The sequence below is a fragment of the Ambystoma mexicanum genome, chromosome 10, assembly GCF_040938575.1.
Source record: "Ambystoma mexicanum isolate Mex_15411 chromosome 10, UKY_AmexF1_1, whole genome shotgun sequence".
NCBI lineage: Eukaryota > Metazoa > Chordata > Amphibia > Caudata > Ambystomatidae > Ambystoma > Ambystoma mexicanum.
Window position 1 is genome coordinate 961,053,966 of NC_090932.1, and position 27,256 is coordinate 961,081,221.

Sequence of the window (27,256 nt, forward strand, 5' to 3'; positions counted from 1 at the left end):
AGGCTGGACACAAACACTACAGAAAAACAGGTGTACGGCAATGCAACTATCCTTAATTTGCATCACTAAATTACAAGTATTGAAAAGAAAGCATCATATCCAATATTTGGACATGATTGTCAGCATTGTATTGCCTGATTGGATTGTTATATCCTCCTTTGTGTGCATTTCCCTTTACGGCCTTGCGGTGTCGCAGTGCACAGATGCTCTTGTGACAACCTCTTTCCGAGACTCTCATTGGCCAGCAGAATCAGGAAACCTTCAATGAAACCGCGGCGCAGAGCCTGGAGTGGCCAGCAGTTCGTACGCAGTGTTGTCCCTATTACGGAACAAACCCGTGTTTCCTCCCTCTGCGTGGGAGCCCGGTGTATTCTTTCCCTTAGCAGCCGGCTCCGTGAATCGCTGCACCGCACAGACGCGGAGTTCTGTGCCCTTTTCAGTCCAACACCGTGAGCGTCGCTGCCCCGGATGAAGACTGTGTACGCTCTGCTGGCCGCCTGTGCGGCTCTGGCTTCTTACTATGTGTACACACCGCTACCAGACACAATCTCCGACCCCTGGAAGCTAATGTTTCTGGACGCCACCTTCAGGGGCGCGCAGGACCTGGTAAGATCACGCCAGCTGTACCCTTCCTTCCAATGATGGGGTTTGTGAGTGCAATGGGGGATGGGAGGGGTTGTGTTGTGTGCTGGGAGGGGGACTAAAGGGATGTTCTCAGGTGATCCTATGCAGCACCCGCCCACCATAGCTCCGTTTTGAAGTCTATTATAGCCAATGTGTTACACAGCAGGGGGTAGCAGTGCAAAAAATGCATTATCACGAATACGAAATCCGATCCCTCCTATTGAAGTATAAAGAAAACCCGCACCACAGTTTTCTAACGAGCTCCCAAACAATTTAGTAATTGAAGGGCTTTTTTTTTTCCTTTTGGCTTTTATTTTTTTAGGCACCGAATTCCTAGAGGAAAACACTGGACTAGATGTCCTTCGATGGCAAGTGGAACACCTATGAGGTCTATACTTATGCCACCATGGGCGTGAAACTCATGTGGGCGGTTGGCCGATTTGGATTCAAATGTCTTTCTGGTGGACTGTACCGTCGAGCCTTGTAAAAGGTTCCCCAAAATTAGCACAAGCAATTAAAGTGAGTGAGCCTGAAACCACTCACGCAGGTTGGTGGGGACGCCACCACAAAATTGTTTTTTTAACTAATAGGTAAATGTGTTGCATTGTACAACACACGTTTCATCAGAGATTAGATCCAAAGTCGTAGGATTTGCAAACAGTTGGGGTATCACATACAGATAGATGCCAGGTCACCAACAGTACACATGAGCATTTTACTGCAGCAAATCATGGATTTTACCAACAGAAAATTGCTTGCACCAAAGATGTAATTGATGCACAGTAAACACGTTTCAAGTCACGCAGTTTAATACTTATCTCATTCATTTTTCTGTATGTTGTTGCTAATATCTAATTTCATATTACTAGTACCCTACTTTCGCAGGCACACACTTTTACAAAAACAATGTTTCAGTACACAAAATAGCTAATTACATAAGTTCTTAATGTCGTTGCTAGTGTCTAATTTCACATTGCTGGTGCTGACACGTGTTTCGATCCACTGGTCTTCTTCAAGGCTAGATTCATTTATACAATGGACAATTATAATCTATAACAACTAAAATATTGTATTATATTTTCGGGGAACTGTTCAGGCAGAGAACTACGGGAGCAGTAATTCGAAGTGACAGTTGTTGGTGTTCCATGATGCATAGGGTGACCTTTTTCAGATGACCTACTCTTCATCCCAACACATTGCCTGATTGCCTTTTGCTAGAGCTTACCCAGCTGTTGATGACAACAGTACACCCAGACCAAAAGAAATATCTCAACAGATGCTATGGGGTGCTGTTTTCTTTTTTCATGGGTAAATGTAGAATGAAAGCAGCAGTGACAGAGGCACCCTCTTGAGTTTGAGACTAGCCTGGAATTTGGAGACCTGCATTTGCCCCATTCTTGCAGGGCATACAGGATGACATCAGACTGAGGCTATGTTTTCTGAAGGAAGCGGGTGGCGCTGTGTTTGAGTTTGACTTTTTCCAAGAAGGAAGGACCGTTTGAGAGACAAAAGGGTTTGTATTCTCTGAAAAATAAACTATAAAACCAATTAATTTAACTTTACTAACATTGTAAATTAGCTTGGTTTTGACATTTTTAATGATCGTATTACATTGTATATTTTAGTCATAATAAAAACATTGCACTGGTCTTACTGACAGAGAGCACGTTTTAAAACCTAGAATAACCATATATATTTCCTATTGTACTCTTTCAAAATACCCCTAGAGGAAAGGGAAATATGGCCCACATGAGAGTTGCTAACTGCTTGCCATAAAATCCAAGAGCACTTTGGGAATATAAGATTGACCACAGATTCCCATATGTGACATATGTTTGTGATGAAAGGGTTGCATGCTTGTCACCAATTACACAATGCATACTGGGGCTTGGCGCTAGATTCATTTTTCACAAAACACACTCTAACATTTAATGTGATTGCAACCATGCCGCCCTATAGTTAGGATCAACAAACTAATTAACATTGACTTGTCCATTAATTCTTTTATTAATAATTAGTTTTGACTCTGAATGGATTTGCATGATATTGTCCAAGAAAAATGCATGCCACAGGAACATTTGTTAAGCGTTTCCAAAGTTATTAGCAAAGCTGTTTTCGGCCTGCTCCCATTCTTTACCCATAGAGAAAGAGATGCTTCCATTGAACACATGTAACGCGAAAACCACTGTACAGATGTGCACCAAATAAGAAACAACTTGAGCACAAACCACTGTATATGTGTCTGTTGTTGGATTGGGATAAAACCGTGCAATAGTTTTGCAATAATTTGACAGAAGAGAGGGTACCAAAATGGTGCATTACATCAGTGAGGCTTTTCAGAAATGAAAACCCGTCATTTATTTTCCTTGATGCAAGTGATTCCTGTGTTAATCCAGAGGGAAGTCGAAAAAGACAAGTGCTCAAAATTATATTTAGAATAAAGGGGTGGATTTACATCAGGAGAGAGGAGGCAAGACAGAAATAGTGCCATATGTAAAGTGGGAGAATTGGGGCTGGTAAGCCCGTTTGTGCAAGACCGTTTTCGTCTTCCTGGTGGTGTCCTATGGAAATCCTGCAGGATTCCCATGGAAATGTCGCAAGATGTGCTCAAAAACATGCATGAGTTAAACCGGCTAGTGAAAGGAGGAAAAAGGATAGGGTCATGGAGGACTTACAGAAGGCGGGTGTCGCTAGAGGAGTGGGCACATGGAGTGTTTAATGGATTTCCTGTTAACCTGCTAAGTGTACTCGTAACGTATGATCAATTATGTATGAATGTACAACCTGTTGTTTGCCTAACTCACTTGTACCCTCCCTGTAACTAAGTTCCCCCCAAGTAACAATGCCACGATGCCCATGGGCTGTCTGTGCATTATACAGATGTAAACATAAATGAAAAAGAGTTGCAGTGGGGATCAGGGAATACTTTTAAATTGCTGAGCATTTTCAGTCCCACAGTGATCGGAAAAATATGCATAACCGCAGGAATGATTACCAGTAATAATGACCGTGGAAATAGACAGCAGCACAGCGGTTACCGTGAGAATTTTCCTGGGAAGGTGGTGGGAGAACTACAGTAGAAATTAAAGGAGCTGCCAAAGGCCATGGCTGGTGGAATCTGGTTAGTTTGCAGGCGAAGGGGATGAGCTGCAGTCTTTCTATAATTGGGGCAACTACCTATGTCCAAAGCCAACGGCCAGTGGCCTCCTTTTTTTTTAATTGGGGCAACATGGACCGTGGCCACGGATGAATGCTGTGGCCACTTGACTGCGGCTGCTTAGATCTAGTACGAGCCCTTGAAATTAAATGAAAAAACATCAGTTACTTTTAAAATGGTCCAATTTATTGCAACAAAACCCATGAAATTCAGCGCGTGTGGGAAGTGAACATCTGCACTCTGATTTTTCTTTTCTTCTTTTCTCCTCATCACCCCTCCCCCTTATTCAACCCCTGAACACATGTGAGATCACAGCAGCGTTTAACAATGCGATACCAAATTAACTCATGGGGGACTTGTAAGGGAAGGGGGTATGCAAAACCCTGAATTAAGGTCATCACCCCGAATTAAGAAGGTCATCACCCCCAATCCCTCTCCGGTATTCCTGGGTTTTGTGGTAGTAAGCAGCTATCTTAACTTTTTTACCCTGATTATATTAATTCACTCGGAAATCCGAATGGTTTGGATGGGAGGGTAAAATTGCTTGGACATGTCACTCTATTGGAGAGTTTCTTGGCGTTTGCTGGGGGACCATGGTAAGTTACAGTTTGGGATGAACATTCATGGAGAATACGTTTTGAGCACGACTCATGGGCACTTGTGAGACATGTGGAGGCTGCTACATGGAGAACCTAGTACTGAGAGTTAAGCGAAGGCCAGGACACTCGCAGTGATTCACTGTGTGAAAAATGGCAGATGCAAGCTTTGACAGAACAGTGAACTGAAACGTGGGCAGAGGGGCACCTAGTACTAACAGGGTTGTGATGGACAGGTCAGGCTCAGAACGCAGTACATGGGAACACCTAGTATCTGCCAAAGCTCCCACGGGCAAAGCGGTGGTCAAAAACAAGAGAACTTGGTACCAGTTGGAAGTGGATGCTGACATATACCAGCACAGGAACCGCGTGAGTACTATGACCAAGGGGATTAAGTAGACGGAACCTATGTGAGAGCCTCCCTGGTACACTCCTGTGTAAGGCACATAGGGTGTGACAAAGGTAGCGGACGCAGACAAAGCCTGAGCATGCACTTGTGTGGAAGTGCTAGAGGGGCTGTAGGCATTTCAAGGGTTAGTAAGCACACCTGGGGAGGAAAAGTATGTGTGAGAACCCTAGGAATAGGCAAACACTTCTCCCTCCGGCCCTGAAGTCCCCTCCTCTAGTGCACCATATGGGAGAACCATGGCGGTGCAAACATGAGCAACAACCATGGCAGAAATGAGACATACTCTGTGTCGATGACTAGGTCCTGTCAAGAATCGGTGGTCACAAGGAAAACCTGCCCGCCTCCCACTGACCGTCACCCGAGAGCACTGCTGAAGATAGAATTACTCTTGTGTAGAGGGCTCAAGTGAAAAACTGGGAGGAGTAGCATAGGGCTCTCGCCTACCTGCAAAAGAAAACAAAATTGTTAGAGGCACAAAATCCCCATTTTCTGTAACCAACTTGTTTGCTTCCCTTTCTGAACTCATCCCACCTTGGAAAAAGCTTATGGCTATGGCTATTGGACTCTTATCATTTGTTTTCTAGACAAAGATGTGATCCGTAGATCAATGATTTCCCCCTCAATATCTGTTTTTAACTGATGTTCATGACTGTCCAAGAGCTGGTCCAGGGTGGCATGAAGACAAAACTAAAGGGAAAAGTCTCACAGTAGACTTGACTGCAGGTCAATGTCTGGTCAGAATCCAAATATCAATATCTTAGGGAAACATCCAGGTACAATTCCTCACAACCATCCCATGTGGAGATCCATGCGCATTGTATTCAAAGTTTGTAAGACAATCCGTAAGCAAAACCAATGAGCAGGCCATGGTTTAGATCCAGGAAGCGTGTCAGAAACCGGCGTTAATTGCGAACGGGGCCCTGCCTTAATACCACAGCTTGCATAATTCTGGGCTCTGGCCCAATTTGATTGGCTACTTGCTGAGATCATCCCACAGCCACAACTCTGCGTTGCTGTCCAGTAATTGTAGCCCTGCTGCTGAAATGATACACTAGAAGGGCTATCTATCCTTGTGCATAAGGAGACAACTTGGCCCACTTTTTCTAACATCTGAGTAGCACATGATCGTGGATCTCGGACTCTTGAATCCCATGCTCCTCTATTCTGCCCAGCAGTCTTGCCAATGATGTACCATGCTGGAGGCACCCTTTCTGCCTTTGACTGCTAGTTTGATCGCCCTGATGGGACAGTAAAATGGCAGTTGGAATGTGCAAATAAGCGTTCCATTCTTGATCTTGACCAAGCATCCTTTTGACTCAATGGCCTTCATTACGACCTCGGCGTTAGCCATGCCGCTATTGGCGGCATGGCTGCCGCCTAAATCGCGTCCGGGTCCACAGAATGAGGAATTACCGGGCCATTCCGAGTTCGGAAGGCCCGGTAATTCCTCCCTCCAAGGACCCGGTCCTTCCCCATTCCCATTTCAGCCCCCATAGGGCTGAATGGGAAAGGGAGCAAACAACGGGCCATCACGAGTTGGCACATTGTTTGCTCCCTCTTCCCCTCGCGGGACCCGGTAAGCACGCCTGGTTTTCCCCAGCGTGCTTACCGTGTCCCGCGAGGGGTTCTTGTAATGAGGCGGTACGGGGTTAACGGCGCCGGCACATTTTACGGCGCTGTTAACCCCGTACCGCCAGGGTCGTAATGAGGCCCAATGTCTTGCATTATTTGACCTGATAGATTTTCCATCACCCCTTCTGTTGGCAGCTCTACTCCACTATGCCAACATTACTTTGACCAAAAAGTGGTAGGACCTTTTCCTCCTTCCTCAAGCCCCACAAATAAAATTAATGAATTTTACTCTCCGTAGCGCCCACGCTATGCATTACTCCTTACCCAGATATCAAGGTGTAATCTAGTTGTTGGAACATGAATGTGGAGCTGATGTTTGCTGTTGATAGCTGTGTCCACCTGGCCTGGACCTGGCCACCTGGGCTACTTGGTAGAAAGAGGTGTTTGTATGAGCATTTACAGAATTACCCTCCAACAGGTGGCAAATTAACCTGAATTCTGCCCCAACCCGTTTTCTAGATAAAATTTAGTAGCAGGGACACCTTCAAATTAGGAAAGTGGGTGGGTGTCCAAAATGCCAGATACCCTAACTAGTGACCTTACCTTGTCCACTTTTTGTCATAGCATGTTGTGACGTTCCCCCAGCTGGTTTGAGAATGTTGGCCTGTTGCTTGCTTCCAAGTGGAAGTCTGCTCCATCTGGTCATTTCTAGTGACATGGGCAAACTGTCCTGTATCCCTTGCTGTGACCCACTAGGTCCCTATTTTGCCCCATCGGTTGTCGGACTCTTAAGCCCATCCCTGGTGTGTATTCCTTTTTTTAGTTTTTTTTTTTTTTTTTTTTTTTTAAGCCTCCTTTAGTAGGTTGTGAATTAAGCCTCCCTGCCCAGGGTTTTCTTGTATCTGCTGAGCAATATCAAGAAAAAATTAGGGTGCCTGGCGGGGTCCTGATATACCCAGGTGGGCACATGTATAAATATCAAAAATAATCAGGATGAGAGATCCTATAAGCAGTTGTGTATTTCTGAACATATACATTTTTTTTCAAAACAACACAGAATATTTTTGGTGACTTTGTATTTACTTCGATAAGCACGAGAGTAATAGACAAACGAACAGGAGTGATTATACTTGGTGGTAATACAAGGTGAGTATCAACCTCTGTGATATTGAGGTACAACATTTCCACATAAGGGCACAGTCGCATATGATGGTAGGAAAGACCTACAGTTCAACATGGTGCACCCGGGACGGGGAGTAGTCCAGGGCATGGTTAACACAGGGTGTACACAACAGTTTCTACAGAACATACACAAAAAGGGGGTTTCACAGTTGTGTCACAGGGGATCGACACGGGTGCTGCCACATCACGCTGAGGACCCCGCAGTGATGCTTGCACCAGTCCTTTCGCGATTTGGGACCTACCTAGGCCCACTCTACGGCTCGCAGGACCCTGAGACTACACCGGCCTACAGGAATCCGCAGCCTTTTCTTAGTGCATCACGCACCCACAATCCAGAAACCATACAGGATTGTTTACAGCACCCTACTGCTACTGCAACAGCAGACAATACGGACAACACCGCAACCGGTGTACATCCTGATGAAGGCCAACACGCAGACAGGCTCCAATCAAGCCCGATTTGGCCGAAACACACCTGTGTCGATCCCCTGTGACACAACTGTGAAACCCCCTTTTTGTGTATGTTCTGTAGAAACTGTTTTGTACACCCTGTGTTAACCACGCCCTGGACTACTTCCCGTCCTGGGTGCACCGTGTTCAACTGTAGGTCTTTCCTACCATCATATGTGACTGTGCCCTTATGTAGACATTTTGTACCTCAATATCACAGAGGTTGATACTCGCCTTGTATTGCCACCAAATACATTCACTCCTGTTCGTTTGTCTATTACTCTCATGCTTATCGAAAGTACTGTAAAGTAAATACAAAGTCACCAAAAATCTTCTGTGTTGTTTTGAAATAAATCTATATGCTCAGAACCACACAACTGCTTATAGGATCTCTCCTCCTGATTATTTTTGATATTTATACATCTGCTGAACAATATACAGGTGTTTTGAGTGTAACCCTCCACAGTTACTACATAGAAGGGGGGGAAAGCCTACAAAGTGTTCCTTCTAAATGTGCCCCTCTTTCTTATAGCTTTCCTTTCTATCACTTCTCAACTGCTCCCAGAGGGTCCGAAAGAAAGTTCTTGGTGCGTGGTCCATCTGCTTTCCCAGTCATGAGCTGGGTGTACCTCTTTGCTGTTGGAAAAGCTGTTTCTCAAAACACAATCCATCGTTGCAGTGTTTTGTCATGCACCTTTAACTTTTAGTAACCTCTTGTCTTACCCACAGACTTCCCTTGAGGTAAAGTTCAAAATAGTTGTCATGACCCACTGCAGTCCTCTTCCAGTTCTCTACAGCAGGAAGTAATGCACAGTGCTGTCACTTCATGTCTGGGCTACAAAAATTAGACTCCTCTGGTAATCCACCTTTTCCTCCCACTTCCCTGGCAGACATTCAAGCATATTACATTTTTTAATTTCCTCTACTTTGTTCAGAACAATCCCAGGAGGCCCCTGGCCCTTTTTGGGGAAGAGACCCTTGCATTCCCATGCCTCTTTGAAAGCAACTTGACGTTGGCAGAGATGGCACCATTGGCTCTATAAGGGGAGCAGGCATCACTGGCAACCCAGAAGGGAAGCAGGCGCTGCCGTCCACACTGAGTGGGGGCAGCCTATGGCAATGCTTCAACACCAGGGAAAGTGGGAAGTCGCCCCAACACACTGCAAGGATCTGGCACTGCTGGCAACACTGGCAGAGAAGTGGAACAAGCCAGGGATGGCGGTTTCTTATACCATGGCTAGCCACCACACCCTTTCACACTCTACCAATTGTGCCAGAACCTTTCACTAGCATCCTTAGCATTATTTCCTTCCCCCGAACCATCTTATTTTCCACTCCAGTTCTTATGTTTAACAGAAACCTGTCTAAAGGACGCTGCCTCACCATCTGGCATTTGTAGATAAACTAGCTCTGTCACCCCCTCATCCCTCACCCCAAACCTACCAACCTCTGCCTGGGCTCTGCCTCCTCTCTCCCTCAAACTCTTCCTCCTCTCTCTACTTTCGGCACTAAGCATTTCTCTTTGCTTTGGGCCGGGAGGACAGCTCAGGGGCAACGTGCTTGTCTTGGAAGCAAGACGATGCTGAGCAGCATGGGTTCGATCCCCGGTCCTGTGCTTAGACCTGGACTTCGGCATGAAGCACGATATACACATTTGTGTTTGTTTATTTATTTCTATAGCGCTCCGGACCCAGGAGTATAGGGGCGCTTAGTACAAGGTTACAAGGCACGGTACAGGGTAATAAACAGTGAAGCTAGAACAATTTAAATAGCAGTTATATACAGGCAGTGAGGGTGAAAGCATGCAGTAGTAACATAAGTGAGGAATAAACAGTCAATACATTATATAGCTAGGTCTGACTTCAAAGTTGGCTATTTGTCAGAAGCCACCCAATGACCAGTTTCCTAAATGACTGGAAGGAGTTGGATGCTTTAATGCTCAGTGGCAAGGAGTTTCAGAGTTGGGGGGCGAGGACAGTAAAGCTCGAGCCTCCGGCTCTTTTGGAGTTAAATCTAGGCACTGTAAGGCATAAGGTGTTGGAAGATCTTGTGGTTCTAACAGACGGTTTCATGGTGAGTTTGTTGGTCAGGTATGGGGGTGCTAGATTGTTGAGAGCTTTGTACGTCAGGCAAAGTGTTTTTAGGTCGATTTTATGTTGGATGGTGAGCCATCTGCATGTAGTTCTGGTGGCTGAGATGTGCTCACGTCTGGGGATATTTAGCGCTGCCCGAAGTGCATTGTTTTGAAGGACTTGGAGTTTGTTGATTGACGCTTGATTGGCACCTAGGTAGAGACTATTGCAATAGTCTAGTTTCGATTGTATAAGGGCTCTGGATAGTATGAGGCAACTGTTAGGGGAGAGAAATGGTCTACAGGCTCTAATGAGTTTTCCGGTATATGCCGTGGCAGAGGCGGTAGCATTAATTTGTTTGGTGAAGTTAACGTTGGCATCAAGATAGAAGCCAAGTATTTTCACATTTTTGGCAACCGGGATTGTGTTGCCATCGATTATGATGTTAGAGTAGTTAGGACTTCTTTTTTGTAGGTTATTCGGTGAGCCAACAATGAGCAGTTCGGTCTTCTCGTCATTGAGGCAGAGGCCATGTGTGGCCATGAATGACGGAGAAGATTTCATTGATCCTAGCTACATCAGTATCGTAGTTGCCCGAGATAGTGAGGAGTATCTGGGTGTCATCCGCGTAATTTGTGTAGTTGACACCCAGGCGGTCCAGTTTATCGAAGAGGGGCTTTGTAAAGATATTGTAGAGGGTGGGTGAGACACATGATCCTTGTGGGACACCACAGGATATGGGGATTGGGTCTGCTGCTGCCTCCAGAGAGAAGACCCTCATAGTTATGTTGGCTAGGAAGGACTGTATCCACGAGACAGCAGAGGGGGAGAAGTGGGCGGCAGAGGAGAGGTGGTTACAGAGTATTTTATGGTCAACCAGGTCGAAGGCCGCTAAGAGATCTAATAGGAGTAGGATGGCAGCCTTACCCTTATCTTTGATTTCGTCAATCTGACTTTTAAGGTCGACAAGAGCAGTTTCTGTTCCATGCTGAGGCCGGAAGCCAGACTGACGCAATCCGAGTAATTGGTTAGACTCTAGGTAATGCTGAATTTGCAGGTAAGCAACTCTATCGAGTATTTTTAGCAAGAAGGGAACAGTTGTAATGGGCCTGTAATTTGTGGGGATGGAAGGATCCAGAGTCTGTTTTTTTAGTAGCGTGAGGACCCATGATTGTTTCAGATTGTTGGGTACCGAATTAGTGGAGAAGGATGCGTTTATGAGCTTGGAAATGAAGGGGGCGAGGTCTCTAGCAGCATCTTTTATGATCTGTGCAGGGCAGCTGTCCCCACTTGTATCAAGTCCTTTCTAGTTCCCTTCACGTTGCTGCTCCCATAAGTATCATCTACGTTTCATGGCTATTTGCTGTGCTTTTGTCCTTAAGGTTCTTTGCGGCATTCTCTCCTGGAACTGTATTTGTTTGTCACTTTCCTGCCATCCCTGTGTCCTCTCCAGACTTCTCCTTTGGGGACAAGGACTCCTGTTCCTTTGAGGCACTCCCTAGAGAACATTTTAGACTAACACCTGCAAACCTTTTCTGTGAAAATCTATATGAAGAAAAAACCAGTATGTGTTATTGTTAATCGGAAATATTTCTTTAAATACAAATTCCGCTTCAACTGGGACGAAGAAGATGACATGCAGAGTAGAAGAGAAGCCGCTGGAGACAGAAAGGAACAAGGAGTTGCATTGCGGAAACTTCACTGCTATGTAATTCCTGGAAGGGGAGCTGCCTGGAGACACGAGCGCAGAACCTGAGAATTACAAAAAGGCTTGAACGCTGGTTCAGAGGAGAGGGTGGGCACGCAGTGTCCTGAAGTTATGAGAAGGAGCGACATAAGCGCTGCAACCTGTAGTGATGAGACCGAGAGAAACAGAGTCTGACGCATGGCGTCCTAAATCTGAGAAGGAGAGGGACGGAGAGTGGTGGCGTGACCATGGAAGATCCATGATGAACCAAGGGTCCCAGAAAACACCAAAACCACTTCGCAATCGTTCTCCTCCCAGTCAAGAGAAAGAGACCGTATTACTAAAACCCGGAGAAGTCATTGAGAATCATTAAGCGACCAATTGTTCTTGTCCCAGTCAACAGAACGATGATATAACCTTGTCACCAAGAAGAGTGAATGAGAATCCTTATTGGAATACTCATACTTGTCTCAGTAAAGATAAATGTTATCACACTGTTACAAAGAGGAGTGAATGGGGAATTGGTATTGGAGTGACCAAACCCGTATCCGTCAAGCGATGGAAAGCCTAATCAACGAAGAAAGCCAGGTGAAAAAAGTTAAACTTGAGAATAAGGCTGGAATAGGATGTATGTCAAGGGACAAAGATCAGAGAGAGACCAAAGATTGTGAACTATTTGAAAAGGAAAGGTATAATAAAAGAGAAGGAAATAATCACTGGATAACTTTACTACAGGAAGAGAAAATAACAACTCTTTGTAGAGAAAGCCAAAAGACGAAACAATAGCGCAATATAGTATTCTATGAACTGTGCAAACTAATAGAAACAGTCACCAGAAACTAGTTAAAGATCAACTCTTGAACACAATTTGGCGGGAAACCAAGACCCCAGGAGAAGAGATATGTTCCTGCCTTTAGCTGTTAAGTTAGTGTTAGGGTCAGAAAGGGTTAGTTCGGACAGTGGAAAGTTTATTTTCAAGACCTTGTGACAAATCTGAGGATGTCGTCCCTTCTCCCATATGGGGAGATCTTTCCCATAGGGCCAGAGTGGTACATCCACAGTACAATAGTGTCCCTGGGGGTGGTGCACAGAGGGAGGATCACACGAGGGAGGAACCACTTTATGGGATTAGGGCCGACTAGGTTCAGAGAACGCGGTATGCCTCTGCGTTAGTACCCCTAAACCCCTCTCCGATGTTCAGTCCTCCCCTCCCTTCTGTCGATAAGGCAAAGATCTGTTATATTTAGGTTAGTAAATCTAATATATTTGACAAACCTCAAACCTTAGAAAATACAAGTATTGTACATATGACTCATAACATACTGAGAAGAAGAAGAGGATCAGGAGTCCAAGGATCACTATCCGGAAGCAGAATGACTGCTCTAGTTTCCCAATTAATGTGATTGGCCCAAAGCAACTCCCTTTCCCAACGCAGGAGTTTTAACAATCGGAAATATGAGATGCAAGAGAGAGAGACGATCCTCCAAGGAAACCAGCAAGCCATGCTGCGGTGAGAAGGATGAGAGCCAGCTGGGGGAAGCCGAGAGCAGAGGAGCGAGAGGAAAACGCGAGCAAGGTCCCAGAAGCCAGGACCGCTCGCGTTAATTACCGACTAGAACCTCCTGGCATCCCGAGCACTTGCGAAGCGCCCTGCAGAGAGGATGCCCCGCCGGGAAGAAGTACGTGTCGGGGAAAGCTGCTGCTGCTGACTGCAAAAAAGCCCAGAGGCTCGGGCCTCCAGAGAAACTGTAGCCACACAGGGAAATGCTGGTACCTTCCAGTGGGAAGCAAACAGGTATGCAGGTTACCCTAGTGGTGCAGGAGGTCCGGGGGAGCAAAGGGGCAGAGCCCACAGAACCCAGTGTGAGTCTGGGACACGCACCCATTTGAAAGTCAAACCAAATATTGCGAATCTGGGACCTGCACCCAAAGAGAGCTAATGTTGGAACTATTACTTGGCAAGAGAGTAAGCCAAGCAACTGTGAATGTTACAAGTTTGGGACTCGCACCAATAGAGGGACAGTCCATGAGAAGACAAAGGCTTGGAAGGAGAGTATACCAAGCCAGATCGAATGTTGCGAGTATGGGACCTGCACCCAAAATAAATGAAGAAAATGCAGTTCAACCAATTCTACACTTGGCAAAGGGAGTGTGCCAAGTTGGTAAGACAAATAAGAGAAGCATAAGGAGGAAATTCTTGTGACTGTCTATTGACATTTGTAGAAGCAGTACAGGCCTGAGGGGCCTCAACAGGGGGAGAACTCTATAATTTGAAATCTAGGGGAACGGATTACGAACCTAACCTTGGAGGCCTAGAGTATTTATTTGCGCCACTTTTTGACCAAGGTCCTGGAACCACAACACTTTACTTTAGTAAGAGATCATCCTTGCACAGTTGATTAATGTTGCTATGTTGGGGATAGAAGTAGGCTAAAATGTCATCAGTCTTCTTAAAGGTATTACTCCCCTCCTGGCAGTCCGAAGCACCAGCTGTCACTCAATAGTGCAACAGTGGCCCCCAAATACAGGGGGACTTTTCTCTCATGAGCATGGTCTGCCAGATGGAATAAAAATGGCAAGGCTAGCGGCTTGGGCGAAAAGGCAGGAGCATGAAGACACACCAGCAGCACTGGGGAAATGAACAACAAGGATGCAATTACCAGATCTTATCAGGATAAAAGACACACAACGCCACTTGTCCACCCCTTCCCCCACCTAGAACCTCCCTACCTGGAAACCTGTAGGTGCATGTTCCTACCAGTAGAGAAAGTCCATAGGCCTGGAAGAACCACTCAACAGGAGTTGCCTACGGACGCAAAGAATCTAGGACAAATGCAAGGGGTCTGACCCGAATGGCACGAGGGCGGAAAACTAAGAATCAAATCCAGGAATGAAGAAAACAAGCAGCAAAGGTCAGGGAAATCCACAAAGAAAATCCAGGAAACAGGCAGGGTCCAAAAAACTGCAAAAGACGTCCATCTTGCAGCATGCCGTTCAGGGCAATCCAAAAGAATTCCAGGAAACGGGCGAGCAGAGCAAATGCGAATGCAAGGCACATACAGGAGCAAACAAGACTCACTTGGCTGAAAGAAAACAGTTCAGGAGCACCAGTTCCTTCCTACTCTGCATTTCTATCTATGATGCTGCAACAAAGTGGGCTTTCACGTGCAGTCGTCCGGTATTGCGTGTTGGGGTGTTCAGCCTTTTGGGGATTGTAGTTCTTCACATGCCTTGTCTGGTGCAGGGGCTGGAAACGGCAGCGCTGAAACTGAAGCGACTGCTGGGCAAGGCGCCACGGAGTGCGCCATACGTTCCACAGCCCGGAACCACTCCTTTTTTGCCCAACCGGCAGGTGAGTCCTGACAAGAGGCACGGAAACCCTTCTTCGTTTTAAGGACTGTGATGAATCTGGCTGAGTCATCACAGAATCCCAGCCTAAGGTCCCCTCCCATGTAGCCTGGGGAAAGCAGCCACTGCCTGATCCTAACCCTGGGGTGGTAATAGATATGTGGATCACATGGGAGGAGAAGGCTAGTTATGGAATGTGGTGACTCCGTCAGAGTAGACGCAGTATTTATCCTCTTTTGATGATGAGGTTTCCCTAGTGCCTAAATACTAAGTCATGTTCTCCTAGTAAGGCTACCCCTCCCAAACCTACCCAAGGTGTAAAGAGTAATACTACTACTTTTAGTGGTCATGATTCTATATTGTTTGATTATAGACACAAGGGAAAACCATTATTGCCTTTTGAAATCTTCCCTTAAAAGTACATCCTATAAACAAAGTGGATTAAATAATGTAAAAACAGATAACATTATGGAGACGATGAAGAGGGATCCAGAGTTGCTAAAACGTAGTGAGCGGCCTAGTTGCTGTAATGAATCACTCCTGACCCGGACCTTTAAACATTTGAAGGCCTTTCAAGTGCGGGCCAAAGTGAAGAGGTGGGAGAAGTAGAGACCGCAGGAGAAAGCCGAAATGTGAGCAGCCGCTGTATTGACGCCGTGCTGTAAACGTGGCAGAGCTAGGTTCCTGGGAGAGGCAGAGGATGTGCAGCAGGGAGCAGTATTGAGACAAGCTGTCCCGAAGGAGAAAGAAGCTCTTTGTGTCCTGCATCTCGCCCCGCTGTGAGGTTTTCATCGAGCGTGTGTGGAGTGGTTAAAGCTCTGTTGACCGGCTGTGCGAGCAGCAAAAGGCTGACCGGAGCTGTCAAACCCCAGGGAAGTCCCAACGAACGAAGAAGCAGAAGTAGCGTGTCATATGGAACCCCCAGGAACGACCAGTTAGTTGGCCTGATATAGGTGACCCTGAGGCGCTCCGAAGTAGACCTCTGTGTAAGAATGTACCTTTTGAATACCAAACTTTGAAATTGAAGCAAACTGGGTGCAAGTCTCCTATTATGAGAGGGTGTATAGGAGAATATTGTAACTCACATTGCCAAAGCCAAAAGGGGGCAATAATCAAGCAAAGTGAATGCAACCCCCCCCCCCCCAAAAGGGAGATGTCGATTATAAGAATATTGTAACCCACATTGCCAAAGCCAAACAAAGACAATAATAAAGCAAAGGGGCTACAACCTGCCTACATGGAGATATCTAAAAAGGGGACATTTAATAACCTGCACTGCCAAAGAAAGCTGAGAATGACATCAAGGCAGTTTGAATGTAACAGTCCCAGAGCAAGATTCCTTGTGGGAGAAAGTTGGAACTACATTGCCAGCAGCCAATAGATTGTGTAGAAAGAAATCAGAGACTGCAGGAGAAAGCCTCCCCCTCCACCCCCTTGTAGAAAGGATCACATGGAGAGATAACCTGCATGGTCTATGGCAAACCTAATGATGTGAGAAGCATTGTCCTTTTGTACAGTATACTTGTGAAAGAAGTTGTGAGCCATTTGTTTTGTAAGGCATTGTTGGTTCAACTTTCCCCATTGAGGATTTAATTGTGGAAAGTTTGCAACAAGCCTCACCACAGAGTACACATTGTAGTAGTAGAGGTTTTATCTTGGCAGGCAAGTACACCAGGAAGGGGACACATAATGATTAGTCCTGGCAGGAGAGTGGTCCAGGAAGAAGATGATTTGAAGTACTGAAATGTGGTATAAGGATGTAGTGGAAAGGAAGTAGCAATTCCACTACTCTGTTTTGATGAACTGTTTTATAATCCTCCTGACTAAAGTATTGCTAATGAGGAAGAAATAAAATGTGATCAAAGGTGATTGGCTTTCAGGGAAAAGAACATTTACACTGACTTGTGGCTTAACATATGAAGAGAGAGCTTTTTTGGTTTTCCAAGCAGAAGGTTGTGAAATGTTTAACAATTGTCTTCAGTGTGAGAAATCCTTTTGGAACTGAGATAGTCACTTTGTCAAGTGAAAGATCTATTGGAACTGTGATTTCTACCTGGAATGGAACTTGGCTAGTGAAAAGAACTTTCCTGAAATTCTACTTTGGTTGGAACCATCCTGAATTGATCCAGGGGAAGGGGAACCAACCCTGGTTACAAGGATCCCTGTTCATAACTTTTGTGTTTGGATTTATATGTTATTTTGTGAAGTGTAACCCCCCAAATAATGCCTATATGTTTTTGTTGAATGTATTAGTGTGATGACAAATACTTTTGTATATTAGTCCATTTTCCTTTATCCTTAGTTTGTTAGGTAGGGACATCCTTGTTAGGCTACGGAAAGATAGGTGCTCATCTCCCCTTTTTATGATTTAATAAAATGGCAATTTGTGAGAAAACTCTACCATGTGTCAGTCTCGCATTTCTGACTCCTCACAGGACAGACAGGCATTTTTCAAATCCTTTTCCATTTATTTATACCCAATAACATGACACCATTGTATCTGAGCCTTACATCTGCACCTTCACAATATTCACTGGCTGACAAGCACTGTAGCTAGATTTGTTAGGTAGGGGCATTTCATAGCATAGGGAGGAATAGGCATTTTCCTTTTCTTTTAATAAAGACATCAGTTAAATGGCTAATCAGAGTCTGTGTCATTCTTCTGACCCTCCATATAGGCGAGCGTGTGGTTTCTTTAATGCCAGTCAGATTTTTCCAGGTATAAAATATTTACCCATTGGGAAGGGGACCCTTATGATGTTTCAGTTGTTAGTAACAACACAGAATGTATTTGCTTACTCCATGTTCTGTCTTCCACTTAAAGTGTATTTTGGAAAAGAAAAAATATAATTCCCGGTATCTGTTAGTTAAGCTAAATAGCAGAAATTGAATGATTTCACCACAATGTATAGGTGACAGTGGGCTTTCAGAAGGCACTTCTGATTGCTCCGTACGTAAACCCCATTATAACGCATTCTCCCAATGTCATTCCCTACTTGTTTCTTGTACTGTGCACTAATGAATGTTCAGTGTGTGTTGTCCAATGTAGGCCTTTTGCAGACCTCATTGAAAAGCAGAGTTTAGATGGCATTTCTTGTACTGAAGCATGATTGTCAGATGGCCATGGTTCGATTGTACCCACCATAGTACCAAAAAATTGAGTTCTTCCATTTCTAAATCGAAACGGGAGATGAGGGGAAGGTTGGGCTATTACTTTCAATACCAACCTCCTACCAATACCTCCTTTTAGGCAAATCCTGAAAGGTTCAGCAAGGTTCAAGGTAGCCTACTGGATAGGTCATCCCTAAGCATGAGTCTTTCTGCAGCCCAGCCCTAATCTCATCATGTGTGTTGGTGTTGTGTGGTACCAGCAACATTCTTGACTGTTGCAACGTACAGAAATCTCTCTTCCTTGCTACTCCGACTTCCCACAGTGCCAGTCTATACGAGTATGATGTGGGAGGACAAGTGCATTTTTCGAAGTCCAAGGGGTTCAAGTGTTAAAATACGGCTCCAGTCCCTGACACACAAATGTAAAGCTGTTGTCCTGTTGAGCTTGGTGAAGCAGAATACATGCACAATAGTATCCTCACTCCGGCACCATGCTGGCGGCCCTGAACGGGGGAGGGAGCTGCAGCTGTCTGATTCTTCCTCCAATCACATATGCTACCAACAACCAGTGCTGAACGTCCTACTTGTAGGTGCAAACTGTCTTTGCACTTGCACATTTCTTCCTCATCACATTCCTTACTAAGTGAGGTGTGTGATGAATCTAGGGAATTCCTTCATTCAAGGAAGTCCTCCCTTTCTTCTAGGGGTCAGGGCAAGCGGAATCCCACTGGGGGTGACACCCTCCAGGGGACAAGGAATGCCAAAGTTGGGGTTCCATTCCACCTCCACTTTGACCGCAATGTTTTTTGGTTGCATGGGAAGTTAACCGGTTTAATGTAGATGGCTGTGTTACTGACCTGTATTTGTTTCCACCTCTGGAGAACTGCTGACCAATGGAATTTTCTCCTCTCTTATGAGGAACTTAAGACCAGCAGGAAACTAGCCAGAAGAGGGAGCATCCAGCAGAGAACACGGAACGCGTGCCCATGCAGATACTCGAAGGAGGCAGGCCGTCCCTTCAAAGAAGGAAGGAGAGGCACGCAGAGGACATGGTGGGGGGAAAAGCAAAGTTCTCGGCTATGAACATGGCCGCTTCGACGAAGGTGGAGACCGCACCCAGGAAGGGGCAGCTGAGGCAGGAAGAGCACCAAAAGCTGCCACAAGAACAGATGTCCCGTCGCCTGGACACCAAAGTCCTGAACTGGAGGAGGAAGAGCCTACCACGCACGCCAAAGAGGAGTCCAAGGTGAGGAACTGCAAGAAACTGAGAACCTAATCCCAGTACCGCGCTCCACTGCGAAAGAGCAGGTACACCGTCACTGAGGGGGACTGGTTAAAGGGTGGTGGGCTGATGCCGAACAGGACTAGCAAGCCAATATCCCACCTGGGGCAGAGAAACGGAAGGTTTTGCAAAGGGGTGGCACCTGTAATAATCCAGGTGGAAGAAGCCCAAAGCCCACCCGGGCTGAGAAAGTGGGATAAAAGAGCCACATTGAATAGGGCTACCAAGCCTGTAGCCAACCGGAGGCTGAGCAACTTAAAACCTTATGCTGTGTTGAAGAAACCATATCACATAGGTGCCAGCAGAACTATAGCACATCCGGGCCTGAGGAGAAAGCTATTCTTGAAGATGGTGTAAGGAAGGCATGGTATCGACAGTAAGACCGACACAAGTGACCACAGTTCAAGGGTGTTGGTTGAACTTCAACAAGGGTGTGGTATACGCCTATCTAATCCTATATCTGCAGATGGGAGCAAGCTACGACCATCAAATAATAATAATAATGCAGTCTTGTCAAAATTAAAAAGGCTCATACTAAAGAAAACTATTGCCAAACATTACCTCTAAATACAAATAGTGTGAGGGTAGTGTTTATATAAAAAAGAAAGACATGTTCACAAAAATATGTCGGGATGTTCAGGCAGTTGGCTTTCTGCCCCCACGTTTTCAGCATGGAACAAGGCGGTTCACTCGAGCATAGCACACTCTCCGGCTTCTGTGCCTGTCTCTTTTTCTTATCAAAGTCTCTTGATTCAGCCGGGCTCGGGTCCCTTTTATACAACAATCCATTACTTTGGAGCCCCCTCTTCCGGGCTCAGATCCCCTTCTCCAATGTTCAGAGAATATTCTTTCTGGGGTACTCCTGGTTCACCCCGAATCCCACTCAGCCAGGCTCAGAGCCTTCCTCTTGCACGATTAGTCTCCCTCAGCCGGGCTCGTACCAATTTCAGTTTGCGTTAACTTTCGAAGACTTTCAAATGTGCATAGAGTTTAGCTTGACCCGTTGCAGGACCACTTCGATTTTACAATTCCTTTTTACATTTGCCACCTTTCGGTCGGATACCTAACAGAGACCTTCAGATGAGCACCCTCGTGGCGTCAGACCATTCTCTATGTAGTATCTATCATGGCTTCAAAAGTTCAATCACTCCTTTGATCAATTATATTCGCATTGCTCGTCACATACGCTTCACTGTACTCTTTAGATTTCTCCATACAATGTTGCCGCTTGCAACCTTGGTTCTAACACAGACTGGTCTGCTATCGGTCTCTGACTCACTGGCTGTGCTGACTTTACTGGCACTGCTTTATTGTAGGAGCCAAGGACAGTACCGCATCAGCAAACTCTTCTCCCTGCCTTAGTTATCGATGCGGGAGAGCCCTGTGTACCTTTGACACACAATGCAGGTTTCTTCAGCTTTAATTCCAGGTCTTCTGTTTCTTATTCTCGAAGGCTTGTGAAAGTAACAATTTTTCGCCGAAAAGGTCAAGGGCCCTTCCCTCCTTGCAACCCTCTCTGGTCTTGCTGTCTTTCTCCTTGTATTAAACTGCCATCTTGGAACTGCTACTTCCTCGCATGTTTTGCCTTGCTTGGGGGTGTGCTTTTGTGCTCCGCCTTTTATCCATGTGAGGTTGTGTGATGGAAGTCAGGTGTGTGTGTAATGATCAGTAATTGCCTGACCATTGTGTTGGGACATGACAGGTATGCGGCTCGGGTGTTAGTCCGTTTTCTCTCAGAGTGAGCTGTCCGTGAGAAAGTGTTTGTGTCGGGAAAGGAGGGGGGTTTGAGTTACTAAGTATCCTACCTAGTAGGATGGGGAAAAGTTGTTACAGGGAAGGGGATACCGCGTCTCACCATCTCGTATCCCACTCCCCGAAAACCCCTTAACCAGATGATCCTCCTGCACTGGTCCACCCACAGGAACTGTATCCAAAAGCGATGGCCGTGTCCTGGCCAGCTGGATGACAGACCCCCGGGGACTAGTGGGTGAAACACCTTCAGGGTTTTCACGAGGGTAACGGAGGAAAAGATGCAGCAGGGCTGAGCAGGCCCAGAGCCTACCTGTGGCTATGAGCTGGAACAATCAAAGCACCTTGGAGAGTGACCTGTGTTGGTTTGCTTGTGAATATTGACCTATCCAGGTTACAAGAATATATCTCTGAATGGAGTGATAAATTGGACAATTGTTGGGCTACTTGATGAGGACATTGTGATATTGGAAACCAAGAGACAAACCTACGAAGCCTTGATCTTCTAGAAACTGAGAACATTGTAGTTGGTGGTTGGATAACCAGCCACCATTGATATTCCAAAAAGGGAGATTAAGGCGTAAACTGAGTTAGAACTTTCTCTCTGTTTTCTTTGTATTAGTAGTAGGACCGAGCCAAGTTAGCTTAGGTTTGACATAGGACTGAGTTCATGATTATATAAAGATGTCCGGACGAGCACACTTTTGTTGTTTTCTTTCACAGGGAACTCGTCATAGAAAAAGGGTTTAGACTAGGCTTTCTTTCAGTTTACTTACATAACCTACTGTGTTATCCATTTCCTTTCTCTGTCTCCTTTGTCTGAGTTACCACATGTGTATCCCATGTAAGAGTCAAGTACCCCTTCTTTCAAAAATAATTTTCACATTTTTCAGGGGTGGGCCAATATACTGCTACAAGTGGAGATTAAAAGTGGTTGGATTATCCAGAAACCTCACATATTATTGCCTTTCTTCTGTTGTAGATCAGTTTTGTTTGAAGAGGAGTGCCAGATTAAACAAGTACTCCAGCATCTATTTTAGGAATGCAACCCAGCTTGGAGAGAGGGTGTGATATATATTTTTGTTTTCTTTATTTGTGCATGCTGGAACTTTTCAGCTGGAGACGTGGTAGGTGAGATGCATAGGGTGAGTGAAAGAGAGCTGGAAACAGTGCTCCAAATACGATTTTGAAGTGAGGTAATATACTCCCGTTTTTAAAGTTGGGAGTAAAATGATTTTAGGGGGTAAAACATTAGTCCCATTCCAATGGGAGTATTTAACATGCACATAAAAATCTTTTGACTTCTAAAATTAGGAATGTTTTGTAATAAGCACTCCTTTGTACCTAGTTGCTCATGCACATTAAAAGATACATTTTTACCTCTTCAGATCAGGCAGAATATAGTTTCATCCGACTACGAGTACTGTCCCAGATGGACAACTTCAAGAACACTTCAATTAACAGAGGAGGTTCAAGGGATTTTATTGAGATTTCTGCATTGGGCTCACTAAGCACTGCATCTCCCAGTCTCCTCTCTCGTGGGCTCTTCCCTCCTTTGCCCAGGCATCTCTTAACTTGAATATGGTTTCTAGAGATTTTGTGATACCTAGTATCTCTAGTTCTTCCTGGCTGCTTGCAATGGCCTAAAGGCAAACGCCTTCTCTCTCTCTTACCCCTTCTGGGAATTTCTACATGGATCCTATCCATGTGTCCCTCAAAATCACAATGGTCTTTTCAACTGGGTTAAGTGCTTTCCAAATACCCAGGCTCCACTCGCCCTTTCCATTCACACCCCTGTGCCCATTATGCTGAGCTATGCATCCTTTCCATTCATCCTACTCTTCTCCCACAATCTCTCCACTCTCTCCCACCCTCCCTCTTCTTTCCCTCTGTTTTCTCTCTCTCGCTATCTTGTACTCTAGATTGCTCTCCTCCCTCCACCTTCAGGTCTTACTGTCTACTACTGTCGTGCTTTATTTATTATATTTATCAAACTTAATTGTCGGACCTACTCATCACTATATGTGAGGTAAGAAATGTCCCCGTAGCCCCCAACATAACCTTCATGCTGATGGCTTGCATTTATTAGGCAAACAATTTGAATCTATGTGATCACATGATGGTTGTTCTACAGTTCTTGCAATCCGCTATAGGGATTTAAGAGTGCTAATGATTTAGATATTAGAAGTTAGAAATCTGCTATAATGAGGTTCACTGGGGCCAAAGTATGAACTAAATGATTTTGATGGCATCTGAATCATTTTCCCCTAGAGGAGTCATCCGAGGTGATTGTGAGGGGTCATAAATGTGAGACTGACCCAAAGATAACATTTTCCCATGGTTTGGCATTTCCTTAAATGAAAAGGATGAGATAAACGTCTATCTTTACCTTTACATATCCTAACGAGGAAGTCCATACCTAGCAAACGATGACCTAGTGTCCAAAAGTCTCCGACCCTCACAGTAATACATACAACAAAATAGCACAAGGAACATTTGGCTATCTTCAATTTAAAAAAAGTTGAAACTTATAAGGTCTGAAAAGTACTCCTTGTGGTCCGGTTAGATTCCTTTCCCTTGGATCAATGCAGGAATACCATTGGAGAAGTTCTTTTCAGAGTAACACGCAAGATCCTTTCCTTCAAACGCAACGTTCAGATTGTCTCTTTCATAAACACTTGTTCCACAACTTCAAATCTTATACCGTCTTTTTGCTGACGGTTGTTTTTATGATGGATTATCTTCCAACAAAAATCCATGGAAAAAAACTCATAATTTATGTGGGGAGAGTGGGTAAGGGTGTAAAAGGGGTGTGGAGGGTGTTGGGGGTAACAAGATGGGGAAATGGGGGTTTGGGGAGGGACACCCCTAAATCAAAAAAACACATTTCAAGGAGTTTATTTTTTTTCCAATGGATTTTTGTCAGCAAAAAATCAATTGAGGGGGAAGAAATAAAATGTTGGTAAAGTAACATAGAACCCTTCAAAGTACGTGGACTTTTCCAATTTCCTTCTTGGTAAAGCAGAAATGTCTTCCTCTCAAAAGTTCATAAAGCAAAGCAATTATCAGCATATCATATTTCTCCTTCAAATTCATTACTTTTGTCCGGATAGCACAACTGTTTCTGATAATGCCACATTATTTCTTCAAATTATATATATTTAACCAGTTCTTTTAATTACACTTCTAAGTCACCAAAACAACATCTTCTTTCCTGGTTCACTCGCCTGCCAGGATGTAAACTCCTACAATTATGCTTTGTGGCAGTAGTTCTTCCAAGATTCTCCACACCAGTATCCTTTGTGGGCAAGTTTGAACATTGTCTGTCTCATTTTATGGTCTCTTGACTTTTGGTAATGTGGGTTACAAGTCTCCCCAGTTGGTGTCCCAGATAAGGGGAGTTGCGCCCTTGATGACTTTCTTCTGTTCCTTTACAACCTCTTGCCTGTTGGTAATGCGGATTGCAGGTTTTACCCAGTTGGTATCCAAGATAGGGGAAGTTGTACCCTTGTTGCCTTTCTTCTGTTCCTTTACAGCCTCGTGGCAATGCAGGTTTCCCCCAATTGGTGTCCCAGGTAAGGGGAATCGCACCCTTGTTGCTTTTCTTCTGCTTCTTCACAGCCGGTTTGCTGTTGCCAATGCGGTTTATCGGCTTCCCCGAATTGGTGTCCCAGGTAAAGGGAATTCTGCCCTTCTATTGCTTTATCTGTTCGGAATTCAGAAGTATTGGTTTTAGCTAAATGGTCTATTCTGAGTGCCCCGGGGTTACCTTTTTTTTTAGCTTTAGGCCAACTCGCTGGTCTGCTTTGGCATCTGTTCCCTTGCTGGTGCTGCAGTGGACCTTTAATCTGCTTTCTGCCTTCCTGTCGACTTCTTCCTTGAGTACTGACGGCTTTGGCGGTCCTCATGCACACTGAAGTGCTGCTCGTCGGGCTGAGACCATGTCTCCCTCTCGGTCGGGCTTCTTTGCCAGACACTGCTTCACACTGCGGTTACTCTTCCCTGCCACCAGCCTTCATATCTCATGTCGGCATTAGCTGCCATTCTTCTTTCTACTTTTGTGTTCGACCCAGCATTCTGGTCTGCCTCTGCCTCAGCCTCAGCTAATCTCCTTCAGCGTCCTCCGATACCTTAAACCTATTCCTGAGTTTAAATGTCCCTCTACGGTCTACAACAACTAGACACACATTCTGGTTAGTGGCATTGTTGATCCTTACTAACTCTGGGTACCTCTTCTTCATCCCAGTACCAAGGACATTATGGATTCTGAAGTCCATAGTGGGTTTGTTGTTTTTATGTTCAATTATTTTGAATTGCTTTGTAAAATTAACACTGTCAGAGTTGGGGAATTTTCTATCAGAGGGTGGTGTTTTAACATTGGATTTTAAACTTCTATTTAAGACCTGATCATGCCAGTTATAGAATGTTACTTTAATTCCTGATTAGATGATTTTTCACAACATGTTCTTTGGATATGTTCATAGGAGGAACTTGTACAATGACAGCATGCCATTAAATATTTGGGGAGCGAATCCTCGTAAGAAGATGAATAACGCGTCTCTCCCAAAGAAGTCGCCATCTCCTCCTATGTGACCCTCCCTCAAGTTACCACCCCCAGGGTTAGGATTATGTAGTGGCTGCCTTCCCCTGGCCACATTGGAGGAGATCTCAGGCTAGGGTCTAGTAATACCTCCACAGGATTCATCACATGATTCATCTGGGACTTTTGATCAGTAATAAGTCAGAGTTGAGAATGTAGTCAAATGCTATTCATGAGATGGACCCACTAGCTGACAAAAATTAAGAGATTTCATCCAAAGTATGGGGCTTCTCTTTAGTACTGATAACAATCTATAAACCACAAATTGTTTGTGTTCCGCTTTATGGCATGAAGTCAAAACCATCCTTCCAACTAGAATGGCTTCTTCAGATAGGACCGGTATGGAGTTTTCTTTACCTCCGTGCACCCCTGTGCATATTATATGTGCCAAACTTCTTGATGTTGTTGTTTGCTCTTGACATGACTAGGAAAATCAAAGTGCGTTTTTTGTAGAGAAGGATGCTTGTACTTGGGCACTGCTGCTACTGCTGAGATCACTTCCACCTGCAGAAAGAGGAGCATATACCTAAATAGCGACTGTGTGCGAACTGTACTGCAAAGTGCCTTTTTTGCCGATGTCGAGGGTGTTGGCGTGTCGGAGCATGTATGCAGTTTTCTCCAAAACCAAACCTTTTTATATCCGAAGCATCCCCTTCTATTTATCAATCACCTCCTCCCCACAACGATCCTTGCAAGGTACACAATGTACAATTTACGAAGTAAGCCTAATCCCCAATGCAGTCAGTCCTTGGGTAGTCTCTCTCCTAGTCATTCACAGGCTGCTCTTTGACCCTCCTGTCTCCAAGAACGGCAGCCCTGTGAATAGTTTGACCGCACTGCGTTTGGGAGCTCTCGAAAAAAGAATTACTCCTTTCTTTAGGCCTGAGAGCCGATGTCCAGACGGTTCTATTCTTGACTCGCCTGCTCCATATTTTCATCTGTTGTATTGCAAGGGTGACAGAAGGTCCGCAACACCCGATCCTTCACCAGTTTTGCCCGATGCTGTATTCACATCTAATCTATTGCCTCCCATTCAGCGTGCTGCTTCTATGGAAGCCATTAATAAACAAACAAGGCACCTAGTGTTCCATACAAATGACTTTCTCATAGTTCCACCTTCTTTGTTTCATGACCCATTCGACCAGCATAAGACTTGCATTGCTTCATAGTTGATTGATGAAAACTCACTGTGTGGCATGCTAAAAGCCCTCACAGACTCCATAATTCAAGATCCTATGATGTTCACAGCTCTTCACTTCTTTCTTAATTCTCTGGTTAGACTAATTGAGAATGTATTAGCGTAGCAGAAACTTCATAGTGAGCAGTGCCTAGAACATTGGAACAATAATGTACATTCTTTTGTACATTCGCTCTCAGAATCCTCTCATGTTAATCTGGTAAACCAGGAATCGGACCA

At 45.0% G+C, this 27,256-nt stretch overlaps 1 protein-coding gene across 1 annotated transcript in view; it reads left to right on the plus strand.

Moving 5' to 3' along the window:
• The first annotated feature begins 258 nt into the window (after nt 1–258).
• Nucleotides 259–27,256, plus strand: part of NCEH1 (neutral cholesterol ester hydrolase 1) — a 384,956-nt gene continuing 357,958 nt past the window's right edge. The window contains exon 1 of the mRNA XM_069618733.1: nt 259–606. Coding sequence (XP_069474834.1) covers nt 469–606 — 138 coding nt within the window. The 5' untranslated portion in view covers nt 259–468. The remainder of the gene's footprint in view (nt 607–27,256) is intronic.